Source organism: Hyperoodon ampullatus (assembly GCF_949752795.1).
Source record: "Hyperoodon ampullatus genome assembly, chromosome: 17".
NCBI classification, from domain to species: domain Eukaryota; kingdom Metazoa; phylum Chordata; class Mammalia; order Artiodactyla; family Ziphiidae; genus Hyperoodon; species Hyperoodon ampullatus.
This window is the reverse complement of record NC_136930.1, coordinates 76,411,903-76,435,758: the sequence shown is the minus strand read 5'-3', so window position 1 is coordinate 76,435,758 and position 23,856 is coordinate 76,411,903. Positions and strand designations below refer to the sequence as shown.

General features: G+C 64.0%; 1 protein-coding gene across 3 annotated transcripts in view; it reads right to left on the bottom strand.

Annotated features, from left to right (window-relative positions):
* The window catches only part of ADGRB1 (adhesion G protein-coupled receptor B1), a gene marked incomplete at both ends in the record, with an annotated part of 70,116 nt that extends 46,989 nt beyond the window's left edge, over positions 1 to 23,127 (bottom strand). For all 3 annotated transcript variants that reach the window (XM_079722220.1, XM_079722221.1, XM_079722222.1), the window contains 16 exons: positions 617 to 660; positions 1,546 to 1,648; positions 1,753 to 1,828; positions 2,286 to 2,429; positions 5,439 to 5,547; positions 6,213 to 6,281; positions 6,425 to 6,619; positions 6,825 to 6,931; positions 8,496 to 8,597; positions 8,811 to 8,975; positions 9,288 to 9,452; positions 9,817 to 9,981; positions 10,125 to 10,289; positions 10,644 to 10,754; positions 11,656 to 11,817; positions 22,356 to 23,127. In XM_079722220.1, the coding sequence (XP_079578346.1) occupies positions 617 to 660; positions 1,546 to 1,648; positions 1,753 to 1,828; positions 2,286 to 2,429; positions 5,439 to 5,547; positions 6,213 to 6,281; positions 6,425 to 6,619; positions 6,825 to 6,931; positions 8,496 to 8,597; positions 8,811 to 8,975; positions 9,288 to 9,452; positions 9,817 to 9,981; positions 10,125 to 10,289; positions 10,644 to 10,754; positions 11,656 to 11,817; positions 22,356 to 23,127 (2,654 nt within the window). The remainder of the gene's footprint in view (positions 1 to 616; positions 661 to 1,545; positions 1,649 to 1,752; positions 1,829 to 2,285; positions 2,430 to 5,438; positions 5,548 to 6,212; positions 6,282 to 6,424; positions 6,620 to 6,824; positions 6,932 to 8,495; positions 8,598 to 8,810; positions 8,976 to 9,287; positions 9,453 to 9,816; positions 9,982 to 10,124; positions 10,290 to 10,643; positions 10,755 to 11,655; positions 11,818 to 22,355) is intronic.
* Positions 23,128 to 23,856: the final 729 nt, after the last annotated feature.

The following is a 23,856-nucleotide window of genomic DNA, read 5'->3' as shown; positions in this document are numbered from 1 at the left end:
CCCAGTCTCCCCAGATTCTGACCCTCCTCACCTCTGAGGGCCGCCCCCACTTTAGGGCCTTTGCACAAACTCTTCACTGTGACTACACGAGAGCCCACCCACCTTTCCCTTCGCCTCCTTGTGTCTGGGAGGACACCCTGCTCTGGGTGCCCACACGGCCCCGTGACCCCGAATCACAGCCCGGCCAGTCCAGACCAATGCCTGGCGCCCACCTGTACTCGCCGTGCTGAAGCACAGGCTGGCGCCACATGCTGCACAGGGAACTGGGCCTGGGACCCCAGAAGCCCCCACCTCTGCTTCCTCTCTGATCCCTCTGGGTGTCACCCAGCTGCCCCGGTCCGCGGCGGTTCTCCTGGTCCAGGGGACCTCCACAGCCCTCGGGACCCCTGACCGTGGACTTCCCTGGGAGGAGCGCGAGGCCGGCTGGGTGGGCCCCTGCTGCCTCAGAGCCGGAACTAGGCGGGGAGAGACCGTGCTTGACAGACGGGGTCGGGGTGACAGTCGGAGGCCCTGAACCTGAAGCCCATGTGCCTCCCCTACTGGGTCAGCCTCCTCTCCCATCCCCCCACCAAGTCTACCCCGAGGGCCCGAGGCCACAAAGCCCAGATGAACTTACACATCCGTCTCATCCCACAGGATACAGGTCTGGTTGGTGGTGCCCTGGAGAGAGGGGAGGGGTCAGGCCACCTGCCGCCCTATGAGCCGCACCCGAGGGTCACTGTGGGGTCCACCCGTGGACGTGCCAGGCGCCCTCCCTCCGCTGTCCCCCAGAGACAGAGTTTGAGGAGGAGGAACTGAGGCCCAGAGCAGGGAAGGGACTGGCTCAGCCTCCACCCCTGCTGTGTGGCCTTGGGTATCTTCCGTCCCCTCTCTGAGCAGGGCTGGACAGCAGCGGCCGAAGCCCACCTCTAGATGGCCAGGTGACCAGTCCAGCTGAATGCAAAATGGGCTAACACGGAAAGCCTGGGGTCAGGGGGCACAGGTAGGGCTCAGCAGACACCCCTGTCCCGAGGGCTGTGGTGTGGTAACAGCAGGGTTCCCACTCGTAAGGGAGGAAGCCAAGGCACAGGGAGGTGGAGCAAGGCCCAAGGCCACACAGCAGGAAAGGAAGGCCCGGCTCTTCCCCCAACCTGGCCTGGCGCTGCCCTGTCCCGGCTGGGTAACCGGGGAGGCTCCTGGCTCTCGGCTGGTCCGAGGGCTTCGTGGCTCCGGCTGCTCTGAGGCCCGAGGGAAAGCCCCAAGGAGCAGGGTGTGGAGGGTCCGTGAGGCCGGGACAGATGCGCTTCTCAGCAGAGGATGACTCTCTCTCCCCCGAGGGAACGGCCAGGCCGACGGGGCTGGGTTGAGCCTCAGCTCCCACACGGCCCTACCGGGTGACCCTGGGCAAGTCCCCGCAGCTCTGCCAGCCTGCATCCCCACCTGTCACTCAGCGTAAAGGAGCCCTCTCTCAAGGCTGATGCGAGGTGGAGACGTGTGAGCACACACCACACGTGGGATCAGGCAGAGGGGCACGCGCACGCAGACGTGCACACGGAGGGCACTCACGTTGTACATGTGGGCAAACTCGATCTCCAAGGGTGTGAGCAGGGAGCGGGGAGGGGGCTTCACGGTCACCGAGATGACCTTGGAGTTCAGGACGGTCGTGTTCCTGGGGGAGAGCCGGCGGGCCGTGTCGGGGTTGGGAGCCCTGCGCCCTCACCTCCCCCAGGCCTGGCCTCCCTGACCCCCACCCCGCGTGCCCACGGCACCCACCTCTGCAGGGCCAGGAAGCTGCCCAGGTTTCTGTAGAGCACGGTGCCCACCACGAACACAGACGAGTCATCAGCCTCTGGAAGAGAGCACCGCGGTCACCCTCCTCCCGGCCACCCACAAACCGGGACCCTGCTTGCCAAGGGGAGTGTGTGTCCCCCCGACTGCGGACGCAGCACTGCCTGGAGCTGGGGGGACTGCCTGGGTCCCCCTGAGTGACTCCTGAGACCCGGGGGCTGGCAGGGCACAGTTCATCTTCTTGGGAACCAGAGTCACCTGCTATGTGACTCCAGGCAAGACCCTCTCCCTCCCTGCGGTGAGGGCGTCCATTGGTCCATTCAGCCAAGATTGCCTGGGAGCCTCCCAACACAGGGAGGGCAGGGAGGGCTTCCTGGAGGAGGGGGCAACCTGGGGAACACTGAGAAGAAACGGACGCCACCGTAGCCCTTGAAGCAGCAGGCCAGACTCCAGAAGGAACTTCCTCGGGGGGAGCCTCAGTCTCTGGGGGGCCCCTCCCACACCCCGAGGCTCCTCACCTGCCAGCCCCGTGGAGAAGACGCTCTTGGACACAGTGACCCTGTCCTCTGGCACCTTGGCCCAGTCGCCCGTGGCCCGCCAGCCCTTCATAGGGAAGCTGATGTCCGTGGCTCCACTGGCCGGGAGCTTATGGATGCTGAGGACTGGGGTTTGGGATGGAGCAAGAGACGACAGAGACAAAGGGAGACAGAGACAGTGAGATGCAAAGCCGGTTCCCGAGAGGAGCCTCGGCCCTGGGACGGGGAGTGGGCCCCAGAGCCCAGGACCATGACACGGGGGTGCTCCTGGCTCAGAGTGGGTGCAGCACGCATGGGGCCACCCAGCCAGGCGGGAGCCTGACACCAGCCTCTCCACGAGGTCCAGGGCACGGGCAGCTTCCTGGTTCCTTCCAAGCCTTCAAATGACACTCCCACCCCAGCAGGAGCCCTATGGCCCTTATGAGGACCCAGGCCTGGACCCAGTCCCCGTGGCCCCAGAGGTGCCAGAGACGGGTTCTGCGGGCAGGTCTGTGGCCACAGAGGGACCCACAGGGCGTGGTGTCCACCTTGGTGCCCCTCCCTGGGACACTGGAGCCCAGCCCGCCCCCTTTGGGCTCAGCTCTGTAACAGGGGCAGGGACAGATCCCCCCTCACAGGGCCGGGACTGTAAAGGGGCCAACAGATGGACCAAGGTGGAGCGGGGACCCGGGAAGGAAGGTGCTGGGTGTGGGGAAGGGCTCCACTCAGGGTGGAGGGGGACGGGCTGCGGGGACACAGCACGTACGGGGAGAGGCCAGGGCAGGGAGAGCTGGCAGCCTGTAGCCGTTTCTCCCGAGCTCTCCCTGTGGGCGCCCGGCAGGCCTCCTGAAGACACCAGCCCCAGTGCGCTCTGTCCAGCCCCGCCCCAGGCTTCCCAGAGGTGAAGCGGCAGACGGGCCTGGGAGGACGGGAGGGGGTGGGGTGGGGCCCCATCGTCTCTGAGCCCCTGCATTCCAGGCCCACCCGCTCCAGGCCGACACTGCACCCCTCACCCTGCACCCGCGGCCTGGGTCGGGGTCTGTGCCGGGGCGGCCTTAGGTGTAGGGGGAAGGGGTCGGGGCTTAGGAACCAACAGCCTCGCCTGCCCGGCTGTCACCTGGCCTTCCCCCAACCCTGGGGCTGGCCCTCTGTGGCTGAGGTCCTCACCAAGGACAGAACGAATAAGCAAATTCATCCGCGCCACACGCTTCCGAGCCCCAACCATGTGCCTGGGACCGTTCTAACGCTGCGGGTGCAGAGGAAGGCGAGACCCTCTCCCAGAGCTGACGGAGCGGGGGCAACACACAGTGACCCGAGGAGAGAAGAAATAGGTGGACTGCGGTCTGCTGGGCAGTAAGGACCCCTGGGTGGGGCACTTCCAAACAGGGTGGTCAGGAAGTCCTCCCTGAGGAGGTGGCCTCTGGGGGCCATTGGAGGAGGTTAGGCTGCTTGGATTCCTGGGGTAAGTGTTCCAGCAGCAGGGCGTAGGGAGTGTATGGTGTGTAGGGCGCATGGGTGCGCAGGGTGCGTGGGGTGTGTGAGTATATGCGTGGGGTCTAGGAGGTGAATGGGGGTGCGTGGAGTGCACGGTGTGTGGGGTGCATGGGGCGCACGGGGTGTAGGGTACATGGGTATGTGAGTATATGAGGGGTGTAGGGGATGAATTGGGGGTGTAAGGTACACAGGGTGCATGGGGTGTATGGGTGCATGGGGTGCACAGTGTGTAGGGTGTGTAGGCGTGTAGGGTACATGGGTGTGTGAGTATATGGGGGGGCTAGGAGGTAACTGGGGGTGTGAGGGTGCGTGGGGTGGGATGGCTAATGAGGACTAATGGGAAGGAGTCCAGGGCCTCCTTTGGTGACAGAGGGTGGGCCCTGAGCGCCCCTCCAGGGGCCATGGGTGGGGCTGGGCGGCTGGGGAACCAGACTCCACAGTGAGGTCTTGGGCCAGGGGGGCTGAGAGCTGCAGTAGCCACCCAGTCCCATGCCCACTCACGCACGGCTGCATAAAAGCTCTCCCCTCTCTGGGCCACTCCCATCTCACCGTGAAGAAAGGCCCAGTCAACCCAGCGAGCAAGGGAAGGAAGGGAAGGAAGTCCCAGCCGGCCTGGTGCCACCACTGATCCCACCTGCCAGGTGACCTCCATTAGCACCTGACCCCCAGGCCCGAGTCTCCCCACCTGCGAGATGACGGCTGTCCCTGATCCCCTGGCCTCAGAGGTCTCCCCAGCTCTGGGGTCCTGAGCTCAAAGGCAGAAAGGCAGGGCCAGCCAGTACTCTGGGAACCTGCAGCTTAGCGAATGTTTGTCCCGGCCCAGGCGGGTCCCCAGGTGTGTGCTAATGCAGCACAGCTGAGCTAGGATATGTCACTAGAGGCCCGAGTGTCTCTGCAAGGGATGTGACAATCTCCCTCCTTGGTGCTGTTAGGAGCACAGCCGGGTCCAGCGCCCGCTCCTGGGTTCCCCACTGTGAGGAGGGACCCTGACAATGGAGATTGTGTGGGGAGGCGCCCCAAAACAGGGAGGACTTGACAAATGTGGCCCAAGAGAGCTATTTAAGAGGACGTTGATGACGATCGTTAAATGTCACTGCTGTAGCATTGGTGCCGACGGTCACCACTGAGCCCTCAGGTCCCAGGCCCACTTTACTGCTCTTTCGGACCCACAAGGCCAGCGCCCCTGCCTTCCCATCTGAGAGAGTCGCTCAACGCCATGGGGCTGGGTGGAGCCAGGCCCCTGTGACAAGGCACTTCTGGGAGCGGAGGACTACGTAGTCCTGCCTTCAAGGTCCCTGCACCGGGGGCACTGGGGCGGGGTGGGGACAAATACAAGTGGGCCCCCAGCCCCAGGGAGGTGGAAGCAAGGGGCTGGCTGTGGCTGGGACTTCCTGGTGTGTCCCACGATTCGAGGTCTCCAGGACCTTGTCTGGGTCTGAGAGCCCCTACGCCGACCCCCTCCCGGGGTCACATCAGACCATCATCAGAAGACTCGGGTCTGTGCACCTGAGGATACAGAGATCATCTTAGAACCCGGCCCGGGGGTCCTGCAGGAGGCATCTGGCGCTGCTCATTTATAGACAAGGAGATGGAGGCCGAAGCGCCCTGCCCAGGGCTGCGGGGCAGGGGCCTGGGGGTCGGCGCAGCGAGGGCTGGGCTTACCCAGGTTGTCTGTCACCTGGTACGCGTCCCGCAAGTCCTTCATGCGGAAGCCGATGACGTCCACGAAGTCCTCCACCAGCCGGAACAGCTCCTTGGCGTTGGGGCCCATCTGGAGGGGAGGCGGGGGTCAGGGACATGGTGGGGAGCGGCCCCGCCGAGAACACCGACCCCCGGAGCTCAGGGTCCCCGAAGACCCCTGCGCCCCAGCAGGGACACGCCCTCTCCCTGCTCTGCCGCCGCCGGCCTCCTTCCCTCATCTGTTCCCTCCTTATCAGGGTCCTGTCGGTCACTCCCTAGCCCCACAGGGCTCTGGACCTGACTTGGGAAGCAGATGGGGACCTGAGTCTCATCGCCATTGTGTGGACGAGAACGCTGGGCCCGGGGGCCAGGGGTCCAGCTGGGAGGAGAGCGGAGGGCCTCTGGCCACTGCAGTCCCCACTCCGGGTGCTGCCCTGGGCACAGGAGTATTGGCAGGTTCCAGGTCAGCCTGGGAGGAAGGGAGGCGGACCAACTTCTCCAGATGCGAAAGAACCGCCACGTCCTGGTGTGTACCCCACGGCCAACACGTTTGCTCACACCCCTCCCCGAGCCCCACGTGGTGAGCCACTGTCCTCCGACGGGCGGGGAAGCCGAGGCTCAGAAGGATAAGCGACCTCCTCAAAGATCTGAACCCAAGACCCCACCCTGAGCTGGCCTGGGGCTCAGGGAGCCACCAGAGACGCCCGCGCCCCCCCCGCTGCTCTGGCCGCAAGGGTCCCAGGCTGGCGTCCTTACCAGCTGCGCCTCCCCCCACTTGTCCCGGTTCTCCTCTGCCAGCAGGTTGCTGATGATCTGGACAAAATTCTGAAAGGCAGAGGAAGAAAGGCCAGTGAGCAGAGAATAAGGCACCAGAATCACGGCTCAGATTGTGACCAGGGTCAGAGCTCTATCTGAGATCTGGGCTCGGTCTAAGGCTGGGGTGGAGGACCGCCCTCCTGGGCGCCCACCTGTACATCCCCCGGGGTGGGGCTGTAGTACGCCCTCCGGAAGATCTCTGTCATGTTCCTCAGGACATCGATGGTGGAGAGCAGGTCCCCGCTGTAGCTGGTCCCGTCCTGGGAGATCTCTACCAGTGTCTGGATGACCTCGGAGACCCCCTCCCCGGGCAGCCCGCGCTGAGCCTTTGCCAGGTGCTCCCGGGTCTGGGGAGGTGGAGGGTATGAGTGCCATGACTCTGCAGGTACCAAGGACCTCCCATGCCCAGAGGGTCCTCTGCAGCCCGCAGCCAGTGGCCATGGCTGACTCACAGAGCGTGCCACTGGGGACACAGGGTTATGTCTGAGGACGGAGGGCAGAGGTGAGCCCTGGAGTGATGGGTGGGGCGGGAGACCCCGGGGCCGGCCTCACCATCATCTGGATGTTTCGGTAGTCGATGGAGACACAGCGGATGTAGGTGGGGGGCTCCCAGTAGGCGATGCCCTCCTCGTCCAGCTCACAGCGTCGCAGGATGAGGCCTGGGGAGATGGTGGGTCAGCCCTGTCTCCCACTTCTCTGGTAGATGCCCACGTCCGGGGTGGGAGTGGGAGTCCCACCCCCGGCTCCCAGGCACAAGCCCCTCTGGATGAGACCCTACAGCCCTAAAAGCAGGCACTCGCCTGTGCCCTCATTCCAAGAGCAGAGCTGGCGTGGGGGCCAGGCATCCCTTAGTTTCTTTCACTCAAAAGATTTCTTTTTTTTAATGTTTGTTTGTTTGTTGCTTTTGTTTTGTTTTGTTTTGTTTGGCCGCGTGGCTTGTGGGATTTTAGCTCCCCAACCAGGGACTGAACCCCGGCCCTCAGCAATGAGAGCTTGGAGTCCTAGCCATTGGACAACCAGGGAATTCCCTCACTCAAAGCATTTCTGAGCAGATGCCACAGGCCAAGCACTGGAACCTGGCAGGAGCCAAACCTGCAGGCATCCCCCCGGCGTGGAGGCAGAGCCCTGGGCCGAGTGAGGGGCTTCAGTGTTCAGCCCAGGGCCTCTCTTGGGGCCCCTTCCTATCCGGAGCCCTGGGGAGAACCAACGGGCTCTGCCTAGCTTCACTCCTGGGATCAGGGGCCCCCGATGGCCCGGGTGTGCTGTGGACACTGGGCAGCCTTGGGGCTGACTGGCATCAGGTGTCGACGGCCTGGAACACGGGCACAGCCTATGACTCAGAACTTACTCCCAGGGAGCCAGGCACAGCTGTGCACACACGCAGCGGTGATGACCCTGGGGAACTGCCACAAGCCTGTCATCCAACAGGTGCCACGGGGCAGGACAGGACACCTGCTCCACAGCGTGGTGCAAAATCCAAATGAGAGGTCATACATGCAGACAAAAGGCCAAAGAAGTCACACCATTCTGTGACATGTATTTTATTCATTTGGCTTCCCTGTATTTGTAAGACGCTACCCAGAACATGTATTATTTTGGGAAGGGGGGCTACAACCACAGCTGGAAATACACAGCCTCCACCACATGGACCAGCCCTGTCAGGTGGTGGGGAACTCACAACACACTTGTTTTACTGAAGGAAAACCAAAGTTCAGAGAGGTTAAGTCACTTCCTGTATGTCACACAACAAACAGGGGTACAAAACTTCATGCACTCCTCAGATAAGAGGGGCAAAGAAAACCAAGCCAAGCTTGATGCGCCGGGCCCCTTCTGGGAGCCCACCCTGCTTTTTCCACACCTCCCATCACTCCACAGGGCTGCACGGGGATTAAGATGACCGTGTTCAAAGCCGACTTCCGACTTAATGGCCCCCCAGCCCAGGGCAAGTGTGTTAACTCCTCTGTGCCTCAGTTTCCCATGTGTAAATGGGGGACTTTGTGGGACATCGCACTAAAGGGCTTCATGCTGGCGTTGGTTCCTGGTGAGCTCTCAGGACGCGGCGGCCCCGGACCCCCGCCTGTGTGCACAGGGCTGCCTGGGCAGGGTCTGGGCCACGTGCCCTGAGCTGACAGCTCCGTGGGCGGGCCTGAAGGGGCATCTCGGTGCCTTCCATGCACCTCTGTGAGGAAGGCCCCACACAACACCTGCCCCATCGGCCCTCACCTGTGGCGTTGCGAGGACACCGGACTGCAGCCACCTCTCCCGCCGGGGTCTCCTTCCAGATCACAGTGCCCAAGTTGTCCTCATCACAGATCTCATGGGGCTCTGCCAAGGGGCTAGAAATGTGAGTGGGGGTGGGGTACGGGGGGTGGGCCGAGACCTGGCAGCAGGGTCAGGAAGGCCAAGACCCCTGCAAGACATCTACCCTCACGAGGGGGAGTCTTTTCCCAGTAGAGCTAAGCTCCAAGCTCCCTCCCCCGCCACTCAGGAGGCCCCTCCCCAGAGTCCAGCCGTGGGGTGGGAGTGTGGGACACTCACCGGGACACCGCTGGGCACTGCACTGCCGGTGTTCATCTTGTGGGCCCCGGCAGGCTGTCCCCCCGAAGAAGGGCCCCAAGCAGGCGCGCTCCCGCCGCTGGGTGCCACCTCCACACGTGACACTGCAGCCGCCCCACGACGTCCAGGCCTGCCACTTCCCATCCACTGCGGGACACGGCCATGCACAGAGCCACGAAGATGGGGATGAGGAGGGTGCGGACACAGGGACGTAGGGACAGGAAGCCACGAGGAGAAAGAAGTCGAGACCCAGAGAGGGGAAGCCAGAGCCCAGACTGATGCAGGATAAGACAAATGCCTCACGTGCACTGGTCCCTCACGGTCACCCCCCCTCCGGCCCCCCACATCCCCAGGGCCGTGTACAAGGGCCCACCATGAGCCTCCCGAGGTCTCACCCCTCCCGAGTGGCTCACGCCCACCAGATCCCCCCACCCGCAGGCCCCGGAGCATGGCCCTGACCTGGACACTGCTGCAGGAAGCAGTCTCGCGTTTCCACCCAGTGGCCCTGGCACTCGGCGCCCCCGTACGAAGGCCCGTTGCACTCGCGCGTGCGCTGCTGCCGGCCCTGAGAGCAGCTGGCGGAGCACGAGCTCCAGCTGGACCACTCATTCCAGTTTCCGTCCACTGCCCGGCCCAGGGGAGGAAGGGGACAGGAAGGCAGCGTGAAAACCCAGGGCCCACACCCAGCCTGGGGCACAGGCGTGAACACCCCACAGGTGTGGCCCACCACACCCCCACGAAGTCTGAGGCATGGGTGTGACACCCAAGAGGGCCCATCACCTTAACGCCCACGGTACGCGAGTGAGAACTCCCCAAGGTCTCCAAGCCTCAGCCTCATCACAGCCTGAGGTTCCAACCTCTGAGCCCCCCGGCAGGTGGGTCTGAGCGGGCAAAGCGGGGCTCCCGGGGCTGGCCGGTGGCCCACTGGGCCCTTCCCTTCCCTTCCCGCCCCTGTCCCACCTCACCCAGCGCCCTCCCTCTCACCTACCAGGGCACAGAGCGATGTTGCAGAACTTGGTTTGCTTCTCCGGGCCCTCACAGGGGTTGCCTCCAAACTGGGGTGGCCTGCAGGTGCGCGTGCGGTCCCGGAAGCCGCGGCCGCAGGTGCTGGAGCACAGGCTCCAAGGCGACCACTCGTCCCAGGCGCCGTGCACTACGGAAGGATCAGAGCACTCTGCGACCCCCGCCTGCCCGAGCCCGCAGCCCGGTCACCCGCCCCGGACGCCCCGCCCCCTGCCCCGGACGCCCCGCCCCCTGCTCCCGTTATCCCCGCCTCCCCCACGGCGCGCCGCCCACCTGGACACACGGCGGAGTTGTTGCACAGCCGCTGCTCCCGCAGGGGCCCGCTGCACTGCGTGCTGTAGGAGGACGACACGCAGAAGCGCGTGCGAGTCTGCCAGCCCTCGCCGCAGGTGCTGGAGCACACGCTCCACGGGGACCACTCCTCGGCCGCGGGGTCACCTGTGGGCCCAGACCTACAGCATCACAGGTCTGCTGCTGCCCCTGCACCCGAGCTACGGTCAGACCCTCAGGCGGCCGCAGCAAAGCCCTTGAGCACCCCACCCCTTTTTTTTTCTCGACAGTCCCCTTCTCCTCACACCACTTCCCCTAAATCCAGTGCGCCTGGAGACAAGCGCCTGGCACCTGAGAGGTTAGTCTAATTATGGAAAATTATCACAGTCATTACATAGAAGCAACAGCAATTAATAACGTAGAGTACTTGCCCAAAGACCCAGTCCCCTGAAACCAACTTTCCCCACTTCCCAGGGTTTTAGTGCATTTGCGTGTCAGCCCCGCCCAGCCGCTGCCACTCACCTGTCTGCGGGGCAGGAAACCCAAACTGCTGCAGCTCGTCGCCCAGCTGCTCGCGCCGCCGGGCATCCGTGGACCGTAGGGACTGGCTCCGGGAGTTGGTGCGTCCGGCGGCTGCAGGGCAGGTTCAGGTAAGCGTCCAGGCCGTGGCCTGCAGCCCCCGCCCTGCAGCTCTAGAGGGGCGCTCTCGGACCTTGGCCCCTCGGTCCCCAGCCGCAGCGGGGCCCGGGCTTGTCAGCACCAGGGCCACTTGGCCGCACTGGACAGGTGGGAAACTCGGGACCAGGGCACCCTGGCCTGGCGCCAATCCCTGTCTGGTCCAGTCTCCCCTGCCCTGCGCCCGTCCCTCTCTTCCTCCGGGGCCCACAGGAGTCACCCGCGGGGCAGCACGTCTGAATGGCTACTGCTCTCCGCAGCTCAGCACCCCGCCAGTGATCCTGCCCCCCACGGCCCAGCCCCGACACCCCAGGGCCCTCTCCAGGCTTCTGAGATGAACTCCTCTCCCCAAGAAAGTTCGTCGGGGAAAAAACAACCCGAAGAATGACAATCTCATTATAACTTGATTTAATTTTATGGAAGCAGCTAAAATATGCATGAGGTCATTAGAGAGCCTTATTAGAGAAATACATCCTGGAGGCAGCATCCGGCTGGGACAGTCGGGTCTGGCCAGGGCTAGGGATGGCGGTGGCGAGACAAGCCCCACAGCCGGCTTTCCACGTGCACCCCAGAATTCCCAATCCACAGGTGCTAAGAAAGGCCCATCCAGTCCTAACACCGGGTCCCACCCCTCCTCCTGGGCCCTTACTTCTACTGGTCCCGCCCCTGGAAGGCTCCACCCTCTGACCCCGCCCCTGCCCCAGGTCCCGCCCCTCACCTGGCCAGGTCCTGCCCCCCCCCCTCCCCGCCCTTTTCCCCGCCCGGCCCGGCCCAGTCCGGGTTCCTGCCTCCACCTGACCCCGCCCCGAGCCCCTCCCTCCCCCGGCTCCGCCCGGGACCCGCCAGTCCGCGCACTCACGGCCGCAGGCCTTGCGGTTGCACAGGCGGCCCTCCTCCAGCACCCCCTCGCAGCCGCCGCCTTCAATGCCCGGCGCGGGCAGGCAGGTGCGCGTCCGCGTCTGCAGGCCTCCCCCGCAGTCCCGCGTGCACTCGCCCCACAGGGACCACAGCTTCCAGCCGCCTGGTGGGGACCAGAGGGCAGGGGTCAGGGCCAGGGGCAAAGGGCTGCGGTGTCTTTCGGGGAGTGACCTCTAGGGGTCTCCCAGGCAGGGATCTGGGGCACAGCGGCCCCTGCGAAGAGGCCTCCGCGTCGGAACCAGCATAGCACCCTGGAGGGTCAGCTAGGAGGCAAGTGTGGGCCTGGACGGGGTTCGTGATGGGGTGTGAAGCAGAGGCCGACAGGGCAGGGAGGGGCAGAGGTGCCGGGCAAGTTGGGGTCCGGGGCCCACCCCACTTCTCTCTGGAGTCTCTGTGCTCTCCGGCTCTGTCTACAGGCACCTGGGCCAGGGTCTCCACTGGCTTTGAATCCAGGTCCCCAGTGTGGGGCTGGACACAGAGCTGGAGCCCCAGGTGGGTCTGGAGAATGAATGAATGAATGAATGAATGAATGACACCCCTGCCCACCCCAACAGCTGCCTTATACCGAGGGCCGGGTGATGGGCTGGGGGCAGAGGGGCTCTCCTGCCTGGCACCGAGCCTCACGCCCTGCTGAACCCCCTCCCCATGGTCCTCAGTCCAGTTTCCTCTGAGCCTCAGTTTGCTCATCCCCCCATCACCCTCCATGACCCATGTGCTCATTCCCCCACCACACGCAGGGACACCAGAGGTGACCGAGGTCCCACCCCTGGTAGCCGAGTAGGGTCTCACACCCAGGGCCCCGCCAGGCGGAGCCTCCCCCAGGCCCAGCAGAGACTGGCTGCTGAGGGCCTCCAGGCCCCTACGGCCACCCTCCTTCAGCCCTCTCAAGGGTCTTCTCCATCCCGGCCCCGGCCCCCCAACCATCATGACCTCGTGCCCCCGAAGTTCTGAGCCCCTTGGTGGCCCCAGTGCCACCAAGGACACTAAGAGGGACAGCCTCGAAGTACTGGAGAGCCACTGAGGAGTGAGGAGCAGGGAGGCCACACATCTTGGGCCAGAGCTGGAGGCCGCACTGATTCGCTCAGGAAGGGGCTGCTTCATCCAGGCTTTCCGTTCAAAGGCCACGCTTAAGGTGCCCAGATCACTCCCGCCTCGAGGGACTCTGGTGCCGCCACCCCATTTGTCCTGGGGAACCCCAGGGCCCCTACACTCCCAGCATAGCAGGGTCAGGGCAGACTCAACAAGGGCACTCAGCCTCACCGAGTGCCTACTTTGGGCCGGGCACCCTGCACACAGCCCCCTGACACGGCACCCATGTATGAGGAGGCGAGGAGATGGCATTGCCAAGGCCCAGCACTGGGAGCTGCACTAGAGCTGGGCCACTGCCCCATGCTGCCTGCTCACCCGGGGCTGGAGCAGCGGAGCCAGGCTGGCCAAGGGCAGGTCACACCTGCCCAGCAGGAGCGTCCCTGATGCCTCCTGGAGCCTGGCTTATCTGGGGAGCACATAGGGTGAGAATGAGGACTGTGCAGATCCTGGAGGGTGGGCACTGGAGCCGAAAGACCAGGTTCACATGGTGGCCCCAGCACCCACGACCGTGGGATGGTTAAGTCCACCCTGCCCTGGCCTCACACCCCTCACCAGAGGATGAGGGCACTACTTCCTAGGACTGACGCCTGTGAGGGTAAATAGCAAGAAATGGCTGGGAGACGACAGGTGTGGGCGTCACTGGGGTCGGAGTCGATCCCAGAGATCTCGCTCTGATCTGCAGCAAGTTGGGCGTCCATGTGCTCTGTTCTGTGGGGGGCCGCTTGAAAGGTGCCAGAGCCCCTCCCAGTGCTCCCTGCGCCTGTGCTGGGAACCGACCAGCAGGGGGCGCCGGAAGCAAATGGACGGGAGGCGGGGGAGGGAGCCCAATTCCCCCGGTTTGGAAGGCGGGGCTCATTTCTCCCTCCACGCCCCCAAGCCCTTGAGGAATCTTCTTTCGCCTTGCAGAACCCACCCTCCCGTACGTCTCACTTCCCCCTGAGCCCAGAGAGGCGGAGCATCAAGGGGCCAAGGGCACACAGAAGTCAGGCCTCCTGTCCTCCAGACTTGCCATGCTGGTGGGTCACGCAGGTGGGTGGGGCAGGTGGGCGGGCCGACGCACCCAGACAGGGACCTGTAGGGGGGGCCGGCTCGGACCTTAATCGCTGTCGTCTGTGGGTGGGCGTGGACCCGGCTCTGCCCCTCGCGCACGCGCAGTAACACTTGGTTCCTAGCCGTGCGGCGGCGGCCCAGGGAGGAGCTTCTCACTCTGTGGGAGCCCGGCTGAGCTTGGCAGGGACCCTCGCTTCAGGGGGCCGAGGGGCCTGGTTCTGAGCCCCTTCCTGGGTCTGGGCGTGACGTCCTGTGCTCCCACAAGGGAGGCCTTTCTGCTCCCATTGTTCAGATGGGAAGACCGAGGCCTGCCCTAGTGACGGGATGCCCGTGCTCCCCCAGTTACGAGGGGGCCGACCAGGAATCGCCCAGGTTGTTGGACCCGGCCCATACACCCATCAAGGACGGTTGCTTCCCTCAAGGCCGGCTCTCAGGGCGGCATCCTGGGCAGGCGAGTACTGACTCCCCCACCCCTGTCTCCCCCCACTCCGTGCCAGATGCCTCAGGAACCTCGAGTCCCAGTCCACCCAGGAACCAAATGCTCACCCCACTTACAGCAGAGCAAACTGAGGCTCAAAGAGGGGTGGTCCAGACAGTCAGGGGCTGGTGACCCGCCCCCCCCCCGCCACCTGCAGGAGGATCTGCCCTGGAGTTGAGGAGGCATGGCGGCCCAAGCCTCAGAAGGCAGGCGCCAGGGTCCCCAGGGCTGAGTAAGAACCAGAAGTATGGAGGACGCTATACAAATACGACTTCGTTGTGGACAGAAATGTCCGTGCCCTGGGGGTGAGAGACACGCAGGCCAGGGCCCCGGGGGGAGGGGGTGGGGAGCCCCCAGGGCAGCCTCCAGGTGCACTCGGCAGGACTGGTGGGCAGGACTGGTGGGCAGGACTGGTGAGTGGCTCAGCTCTGAGGGTGTGACTGCGCAGATATGGGGCCCTCACTGCCGCCACTCTAGGCGCGGACCGTCAGCCCCGCAACCACGCCCATTTGGCAGATGCAGACAGGGAGGCCAAGTTATCCACCGGGCTGACAAGGAGAGGAGCTGGGACTGGACTCATGATCAGATTCCAAGCGCCCCCCCTACACCGCCCCGCAGGCAGAGGCTGCCCGCCAGGACCACCCCCAGCCTGGCGCTCCAGGCTTCAGTGGTCTCACCTGCTGAAGCCACCCTGTCCCATCATACTGAGACAAAGGAACAGGGAGGCCTGGAGTCCAGGGAGACAGGCCTGCCGGCAGGGACAAGGTGGGCACGTCCTGCCTGTCCCCCTTTGCTGCCCCAGCCCAGCCCCCGCGCGGAAGCCTGAGTGACGTGGAAGCTGGAAGTGGGTGGGAGAGAGAGGGTGTCCAAGCTGGCTAATCGGAGGATGCCACTTGGTTCCCATGGCAACTGCCGCAGAGCTCAGTCTTTCAGGATAGACTCAGGTTAGGCCTCCGCTGCCAAAACACCCACAATTTCAGGGCTGGTTACCTTGGTGACCCAGGCGGTGGGGATGTGGTGGGGGGAGGGGGAGGAGAGGAGGGGTCATATCAGGAGAGGCCAGGCAGGAGGTCCAGAGCACAGACTGCCCCCCAGGCCTAGCCCTGACCCTGGTCACATGCTGATTCCTGACCCTGATCACACACTGGGCCTTGATCCTCTTCACAGATGGACTTCTGATCCTGGACACAGGATCTCTGGTCCCCTATCACATACTGAGCCCTGATCCCAGTCACAGACTGACCCCGACCTTGGCCACACTCCCACCACTGGTGACACTCAGTTAATAGTAGCTGCTATTTTTGTTACCATTTTTATTTTTAACGTGTGTCCCCCCCACGGCTGACACCTGATAAATGTTTGTCAAGCAAATGCATCCACGACCAGGGAATTACCCAGGCAGGGCTCCTGGTGCCCGCAGAGCTGGGCACAGAGGAACTCAGGCCACCCTTTGCTGGGTGGCCACGGTGCTCCTGGGCTGGGTGGGCTTTGAGGGGGCAGCAGAGGAGTGGGCAAGGCTGGGGGGTGGGCTGCCCCTCCAGGCCCGGAAAGAAGCCGCCATTCTTCCCGGGCTCAATGCCCCCTCTGTCTGGAAGCCTCATTTCCATCTCATTAAGGGATGAATAGAGCCAATTAATGGCCGCCAGGCAGCCTTGGCCTCCCAGGAGAGAGAGCACACGGAGAGGGGGGCTCCTGGCCCCCTTCCCACCCTGGTGCCCCAGCCTGCAGGCCATGGCCTCCCTGGTCCCTGCGCCCCCAGTCAGCTGGGATGAGGGCGCCGGGGGAGGCCCTCTTCCCGCTGGGCCTTCCCGCCTCCTGGGTCCCCTTTGGAGCAGGGGAGCAGTGCACTTCCCGTCTCCTCCAGCAGAGGTCTCCCCAGTCTAGCAGGTCAGGCAGCACCCGGCTTGGGGGGCGGTCAGCCCCTGCCCATTCCCGCCCCGTCCCGCCCCGCCCCGCCCCGCCCCGCCCCGCCCCGCCCCGGGCCGTGACCGTCAGGCTGGGTTCCATACACATCCAGCTCGGCGAAGTCCAGCCCCTGTGCAGACCCCTACCCCACGCCGAGTTAAGGTCTGTACTGCGGCATGCAGGCTCCTCCTCTCAGCCCCCTGCATGGATGTGCAAATGAGGACCACAGGGAAACTGGACAGCTCCCTGAAGCCCCTCTCCAACCCAATCCCCAGTCCACAGCGCCCCTGGCTCCACAGGTCCAGACTTGGTGCATCCTTCACTAAGGCCTGCAGCTCCCACTATCGGGGCCCGAGTGACCAGCAGTCCGCCCAGCTGCCGCAGGCACCCCTGGATCTCAGGACGGGCTGAGAGCCGTGCCCACTGCCCACGGGGCCACTTGCCAGAGAAGGAGGACAAGGAGGGCTCCTCCAAGCATGGTAGAGGCGCCAAGACCCTATGAGCAGGTACTGTCCCATCCCTATTTCACAGAAGGGAAACTGGGGGGTGACTTGGCCCCATCTTCAGGGTTACTTACTTTCTCAATGCTGCTTTCCCTGAGTCAGGCAGGTGCCCCCCAAGAAGGGTGCCCGTTACAAGCTCGAAGGCCTGGGTCCCACCCGGCTTTGCCCTTCGGCGCTGGATGACCTGGGCAGGTCTCTTCTCCTCCCTGAGCCTTGGCTATACGACCGACAGCCCTTCTCCCCATCTTTTAGGGAAGTGGGACCCCAGCAGGGCCACAACTCCCCGTCTCCCTCGCCACCGGGTGGTGTGGGGTGAGCTCTGGCCTCTCGTGGCAGGTCCTCTGTGGGTGATGCCCCGCGTGCGCACTTACTGTTTTCATGGGGTCACATCTTGCTATTTCCATCTGGAATGGGGGCTGTCTACAATGGGGCCTGAAACCTTGTTTTCCAGATTTTTCTAAATTGGCCCTTGTGCAAAAGCGCAGCTCCCCCGGCTGGGATGACACACCCAGGCCTGGCAGGGAGGCCCTCACCCTTCCTACTCCCGCCCCGCCCCTGCTCCCCACCCCCATGCGCCCAGCTGCCCCCAAACTCCAGAGACACGCCCTTCCCCCTGGAATTCGCCACTCGTCCCTCCCCCCAGCCCAGCCCCTCTCCACACCCTGCAGGGCCCAGAGAGGGCTGGCAGCCTCCCCCCCGAGGGAAGCTGTGGGGCATTTAGGGTTGGAAAGGCTCCAAAGCCCTTGGGGGGGTTGTCAGGGCAGGGGGCGCCCCAGCTGAGAGGCGACGGGTCTGGAGGTGGCGGTGGAGCGCTCGGCCTCTCCACTGGTTGTGTGGCCTTGGGCAGGTCACGGCCCCCCAGGCCGGCATCGCAGCCCAGCACACGCCCGGGATGTCACACACTCACACGCTCAGGCTCCAGCCCCCCGCCCCATGCAGGCATATGGAGGGGGCACACGGACACACACAGTGTCATGTACACACACACAGGGACACACACACAAGGAGACACACGCACCCTCGCCCCCAGCCCTCAGGATGCCGCTTTTTCATTATCTTACATGTCACTTCTGCAATAAAATTCTTTAATTAAAACATGAATATTTAAAACAACCCTTGAGAGAAATGGCACCATCTCACCAGAGGCAGAAAAACGCAGAGAGACTCTGGGAGGGGGAAGGAGGGACAGCCCGAGAGCGGGTGGGAGCGGGCAGGCAGCGCAGAGGGGCAGCCGGCGGGCGGGGCAGAGGGAACAGTTGCTCCGGCCTGAGGAACGCTTGCCAGTCGGACGCGTGACATGGCCATGTGGCATTTGGACAGGCCGGGTGGGGGCAGGGCTGAAAATGGGCCACGGGCTGGCCTGGGCCTCCTGCTCGCTCCGGCTCCGGCTCCACGGCTATGGAGGGACGCGCCTGAGCCAGCCTCCCCTGGCATGCGTGAGGGATGCGGAGGCAAGATATGGGGTCTGGATCTGCCGTGTGTCTTCTGAATTACTGCTGGACCTCTCTGGTCCATATACCACCCCACCCCTACACACACATGAACACACACACACACACCCTCCCCGCAGGGCTCCTGCAGGAGAAGCCCCAGGCAGGACCACCAGGTGACCAAGGGCTGGCTCTGCTCTCTGTCTCCCCCTTACAAGCTGTGTGACCCTGGCGGCTGCCTTAACGTCTCTGTGCCTCCTTCCACTCAGCAAGGATTAATCAAGGGCCTGCTGTGTGCCAGGTACTGGTCCACACACGGGGCTTCGTCAGAGAGCAGGGCAAACTCCCCTGCCCTGTGGTGGGTACATCCTGGCAGGGACAGGGAATAAGGACACAGGAAATTCTCCAGTGTTCACAGGCGATACCGTGTGGGAAGAGAGAGAAAGAGGAGGAGAGAGAGTGTGAGGTGACAGCAGGGCTGGGGCTGCTGCCACTTTCTGCAGCAGGGCCAGGGCGTCTTGAGAAGGTGCCATCTGGGCAAGCACTCAAGGGAGGGAGCCCTGTGGGCACGTGGGGAGAGTGTTCCAGGCCAGGGAACAGCCCATGCAAAGGCCCTGGGCAGGGAGGTAGGTGCCTCGCTGGGGAGCCATCTCTGGGAAACTGGCAAGAGCTAACTGGTTAAGATGTGGGTGCTTCCTGCACAAAGGAAACATGCAGAACGCGGCTACTGCCACTACTAAGGTCACGTTTACTCCCAAGGTCTCAGAAGCATCAGGACCTTCTGAGTCCAGGGCACAGGCACGGGGTCTGAGCTGCCAGTGGGCCTGAGCGACCATGTCCTGTGTCCCCCGCCCCGTGGAGTCAAACTCCTCGCTTCGTGGTGGCAGCCCCAGCCCTCATGCCCTACGAACTGTCTTCCACGAGGCTGCCAGCCCTGCCACATAGCCTTGACTTGCGCTTTGTCAGGATTGCTGAAATCGGCTTGCACAGAGCCAGCCTAAACACACACACAACACACACACACACACACACACAGCATGTACATACCACAAGTGCACACCTGCACATGCTCACATGCACATGCGCACAAACACGATGCACACAGATGCCCGATGCACTGCACACAGGCACACACAGGTATACACCAGCCATACACTCATGCACATACTCACACACATGCCTGATGCACTGCACCCACGCACACACACACCGTGCATGCACAGCACAAATACTGGCAATGTGCATGTGAACACACATATACATGCCGTGGATACACATACACGCACACATACATGCATACTTGTACACATGGATGCATGAACACACACATGCTCACGTAACACACTGCACACATACATGCACATGGATGCATGAGCACAAGCATGCACACACACACGCACGCCTGCCCACCCCCTTTCCAGCACCAGTTCCAAACATTCCCACTCTCAGAATCTCTGTGCAAAAGCCCGAAGCACCCAGCCACGGTCTCCAAACAGCTCCGCTCCTCCAATCTGTCTCTTTGCCCCCCAAGCCCTCTAGACTCTCCACCTCATAGTAAACACAGAGATTGACATTTCATCACTGACGTTGCTTCTGCTTAGAAACACTTGCACCCCAGTTCTCATTCCTCATAACAATCAAGAAAAGAAGATGTTTTTACTCCTTCCATTTTAAAGACAAGGCCCAGGGACACAGCGAGTGTGGGGCGGGCTGGGATTTGAACCTGACCTGGTCCTATCCTGGGGCGCCAGGTCCCAAGGCTCCCTCTCAAACGACATTCCCAGGAGATGACCCACGGGCCTCTCACGGTCAGGTCCCACTCTGCCCTCTGGATCTTCCTCCCCAGCCCGATCCTCCCTGCCACTTCCCCACCTCGGCTGAGGTCCTCACTCCTGGCCAGAAACCTGGGAGCAGTCCAGCCATCTCCTTCCTCCACGCCCACATCCTTTGCATCAGCAAGTCCGTCAGCTCCACACCCCGCCCCCCCAAGATCCTCCCCCTTCCTCCCATCCAGGCCAGCGTCAGCTCCCTCCTGGATGCCTGCAGTGCCCTGTCCCTGCCCCGATTCCCCCTCTGAGCCAGACACTGCATTTACAGCCCCAGCGATGTCACCCTTCTGCTTAAAGCCCCCCATGGCCCTTCAGCTCTCATGATAACATGCAAACTCCGGCCAGGAGGCCTGTCCACCACCGCACCCGACTCCAGCAGCGGGCCCCGCTCCCTCCAGCACCGATGTCACAGCCCCACAAGCTCCTGCCACTTGCCACACATGTATCACACCAGCCCCGTCCCCTTGACCTTCTCCCGTAAGCTCCACACGGCTCCAGCTATACCAGGTATCTACCCGCACGGTCACTGCCCAGATATGCTAATAGAGATCAGCTCTTGTGCTTTGGCTTCCAGTGTGGGCCAGGCCCCAGGGCAATCAGGTCTGAGGTGACTGAATAGTCCCTCAAAGCAGTCAGCACTTTGCCAACGAAGACGCTGAGGCACAGGGGCAGGTGGCCACTGGGGAGTGGCTGAGCGACATGTCCGGCCAGGCCCTTGCCCCCCTGGTCCTCCTGCATCCACCCACCTCCCAAACTAGCCGCCGGCCCGGCATCTCTGCTCCATTCTCCTCCTCCCCATGCCCTGAGGACCACTCCCACCACCACGCTGCGGGGCCTGCCCACGCCAAGGTCACAGTGACCTCTACCTTGCCCAGCCCGAAGGTCAGCCCTCCCAGCCTCCCACGCCATCACTGGGGGGCCCTGGCACAACTGATAGAAGATGGGGGTTTTCTGATGGTTTCCTGGGCACCACCCCGCCTCCACCTCCCGGGGCTCTGCCCGCCTCTTCCCTCCTCTCCTGATCCTCTCCAGCTATGCTCACCACTCCATGGAGGTTTCTAATCTGGGATCCATGGCCCGGGGCCCATGAATAGAACCATGTTCCAGGATAGCTGGGTTCCTCTGTCACCCCACGTAGCTTCTTTGATGCCTTTACAGACGTTATTCGGAGGAATCCATCGGCCTCACTGGCTCCAGAGACACCAAGAGCCCTGGACCACGTCACCTGGTCCCACGGTGACCTGCCCGCATGAACGCCCAGCCCAGCCTGGCCCCCGGGCGCCCGGCACGCTGTCTGGTGTCTCAAACTCCACGTTCGGTGAAGAGCTGTCCCCTGACGCAACCCCAGCCTCCCGAGACACCCTGGGCGTCCCGCTCCAAGCACACGCAGGGTCTCCCTCCTGCCCCGATGCCAGGGGGCCCGCTAGGTGTCCCATCCCACTGATGGCGCCCTCCTGCGCAAGTGGCCGTCTCACCGAGGAACCCAAACTGCTAAGAAGGTGCGACCAGCCGAGCACACGCCCACCCCCACCTTTGCCCTGCCCTGCCCTCTGACCCGCACGGGGCTCACCCGCACCCCTCCCAGAACCTCGCACACAGCCCCCTGACCAAGTGACCCCCTGACCTCCAGGTGACATGCAGTCCCGCCACCAGGGTCCCCCCCACCGCGATGTCTTCATCACCACCTGACATGCCTGTCTCTTGTGCTTTGCCGTTTAACACCGCCCAGACCCAGAAGGCAGCTCCACGAGAGCGGGGCTTTTTTGTTTTGTTTTTGTTTTTGTTGTTTCTTGTCTTCATTGCGTGTCCCCAGCGCCTAGACCACCTCACAGGCGCTGGGTAACTAACTGCTGCACGATGGTTTGCATGGCTGTAACCACGTGCAGTCCCCACGCTGCATCTCCTTGACCACACGAGTCCACTCTGCTCACTTTTTCTCCCGTGTCCCAGGAGGCCCCTGCAGACCCCGGCCACAGGCCACAGCAGCCTGCTGGCCCATGAGAATGGTCCTGCGCGAGAAGGGAGGGACCTTCCCCCCAGCCAGGAATCTAAAACTCCCTCATCCTGGGAGAAATCAGACCCATTCTTCCTTTCTTCCCTCCCTCCCTCCATCCCTCCCTTCCCTGAGCACTTAGCAAGCACCACCCATGAGGCAGGCACCCCAGCACCCTGGGGGCTAGAGGCAAGCACCCCAGGCTGCCCATTCTCAGCGAGCCTGCAGAGAACTTCTCTCTTTGCACTTGGCTTCCCCGAAGTGCTCGGGGGATGGGTGGCCAGCGCAGCCCTGCAGAGAAGACCCTTCCCACCCACTGTATGGCCAGAGAGCCACCCCAGGGCCTCTCCTAGCAGTCACTCACCTGGAGCGCCATCCCTGCCCCGGTCCTGGGTCAGGCTGGTGAGGCAGTTCTCGGGGCCACCAGCCATGCCGTCCCTCAGGCAGACATCCCCGCGAGGCACCAGGGAGCCAGAGGCAGGGTCGCCGGTGTCCCCGCCCAGGCAGGCACAGGGGGTCTGCATGATGCCACAGGGGTGTGAGCTGCGGCTGCCAGCCAGACAGGCGTCCAGCCAGCGGCACAGCATCTGGCAGGCGGCCCGGCTGGGGTTGCGGTTGCCCACGACCAGGTACTCCACGGAGAAGTCGTCACTGGGGCCGGGGGGCCCGTCCTGGGGCGCGGGGCCGTCGTCCTGGGGCAGCCGCTGCCGCTGCATCTGCAGAAACTGCTTGCTGGCCTGCAGGAAGGCCAGGGGCGCCGAGGGGTCGCAGAGCCTCAGCACCTCGTCGAAGCTCTCCACGCCCAGGTAGGTGCGTGTGGACTCCAGGAAGGAGTCGAACTGGTAGGTGCGGACGCGGGTGGGGCCGCTGCAGGAGGGCGCCTTGGCCACCTTCACGTAGAGTGTGTAGCGGCGCGGGTCTGGGTTGCGCAGGGTCCAGGAGCAGCGCGAGGCGTTGGCCGGGAACACGGCGGCTGCCGAGAAGTACCCGAAGAACTTGCCCTGCACCAGCGTGGCACACGGCTCGGCCCCGGGCCCCGCGGCCGTCCCCGCGGCCGTGCCCGCCTGGTGCCCCAGCAGCAGCAGCAGTGGCCCGAGGATCCAGAGGGCGCCCGGGGCGGCGGCCTGGCCCCTCATCCTAGCTCGCGGGGCCGCCAGGGTTCCGCCGGCTGGGCAGGCAGGCGCGGGCCAGGCCTTGACATGCCAGGGTCCGGCAGCGAGCAGAGCGGGCCGGGGCCAGGGGCAGGGCCTTCAAGCGAGGACAGGAGGAGGAGATGGCTTCAGGCGACTGAGTGGGCAGGGGCGGCTCCTAACATCCGGGGCCGCAGTGCCCGCCTGTGGCCGCCAGCAGCAGCTGGAAGAGAAAGAGCAGAGAGGGGACGCGTAAGCCCCTGGGGGAGGCTGGGACTCGGCACGCTGGGGGCAGTGCCCGCCCGGGGCTCTGGGCCCCGACACAGGCCCTGGCCTCACTCTCAGGCACCTGCTCTGCCCACCTGTCTGTCTGCCACCTGCCAGCATGTCCACCTGCAGGGGCAGGAGCCAGGGGCCGGGGCCCCTCCTCCCCCACCAAGCCTGAGCGGGAAGCGGTGGGCCGCCCTGGCCAGGGCCTAGGTTGTGCCCGTCTGGCTGGGCAGCCTGGTGTGGCTCCACGGGCTCTGGGCCCGCCCGCCTGCCCTGGGGCGGCCACGGAGGCCATTCCGCCCCTGGGCCTCTCTGACCGTACGCCTCTCCAGCCGTCTTTCAGGGAAGACTCTGCAAACCCAGCCAGAGGGGAAGCAGGGCCGGGGAGCGGAGGAGACACAGGTCACTCCAGCCGGCGCCCAGGTCACTCCAGCCGGCGCCCAGCTCCCGGCAACCCCGCCCCTC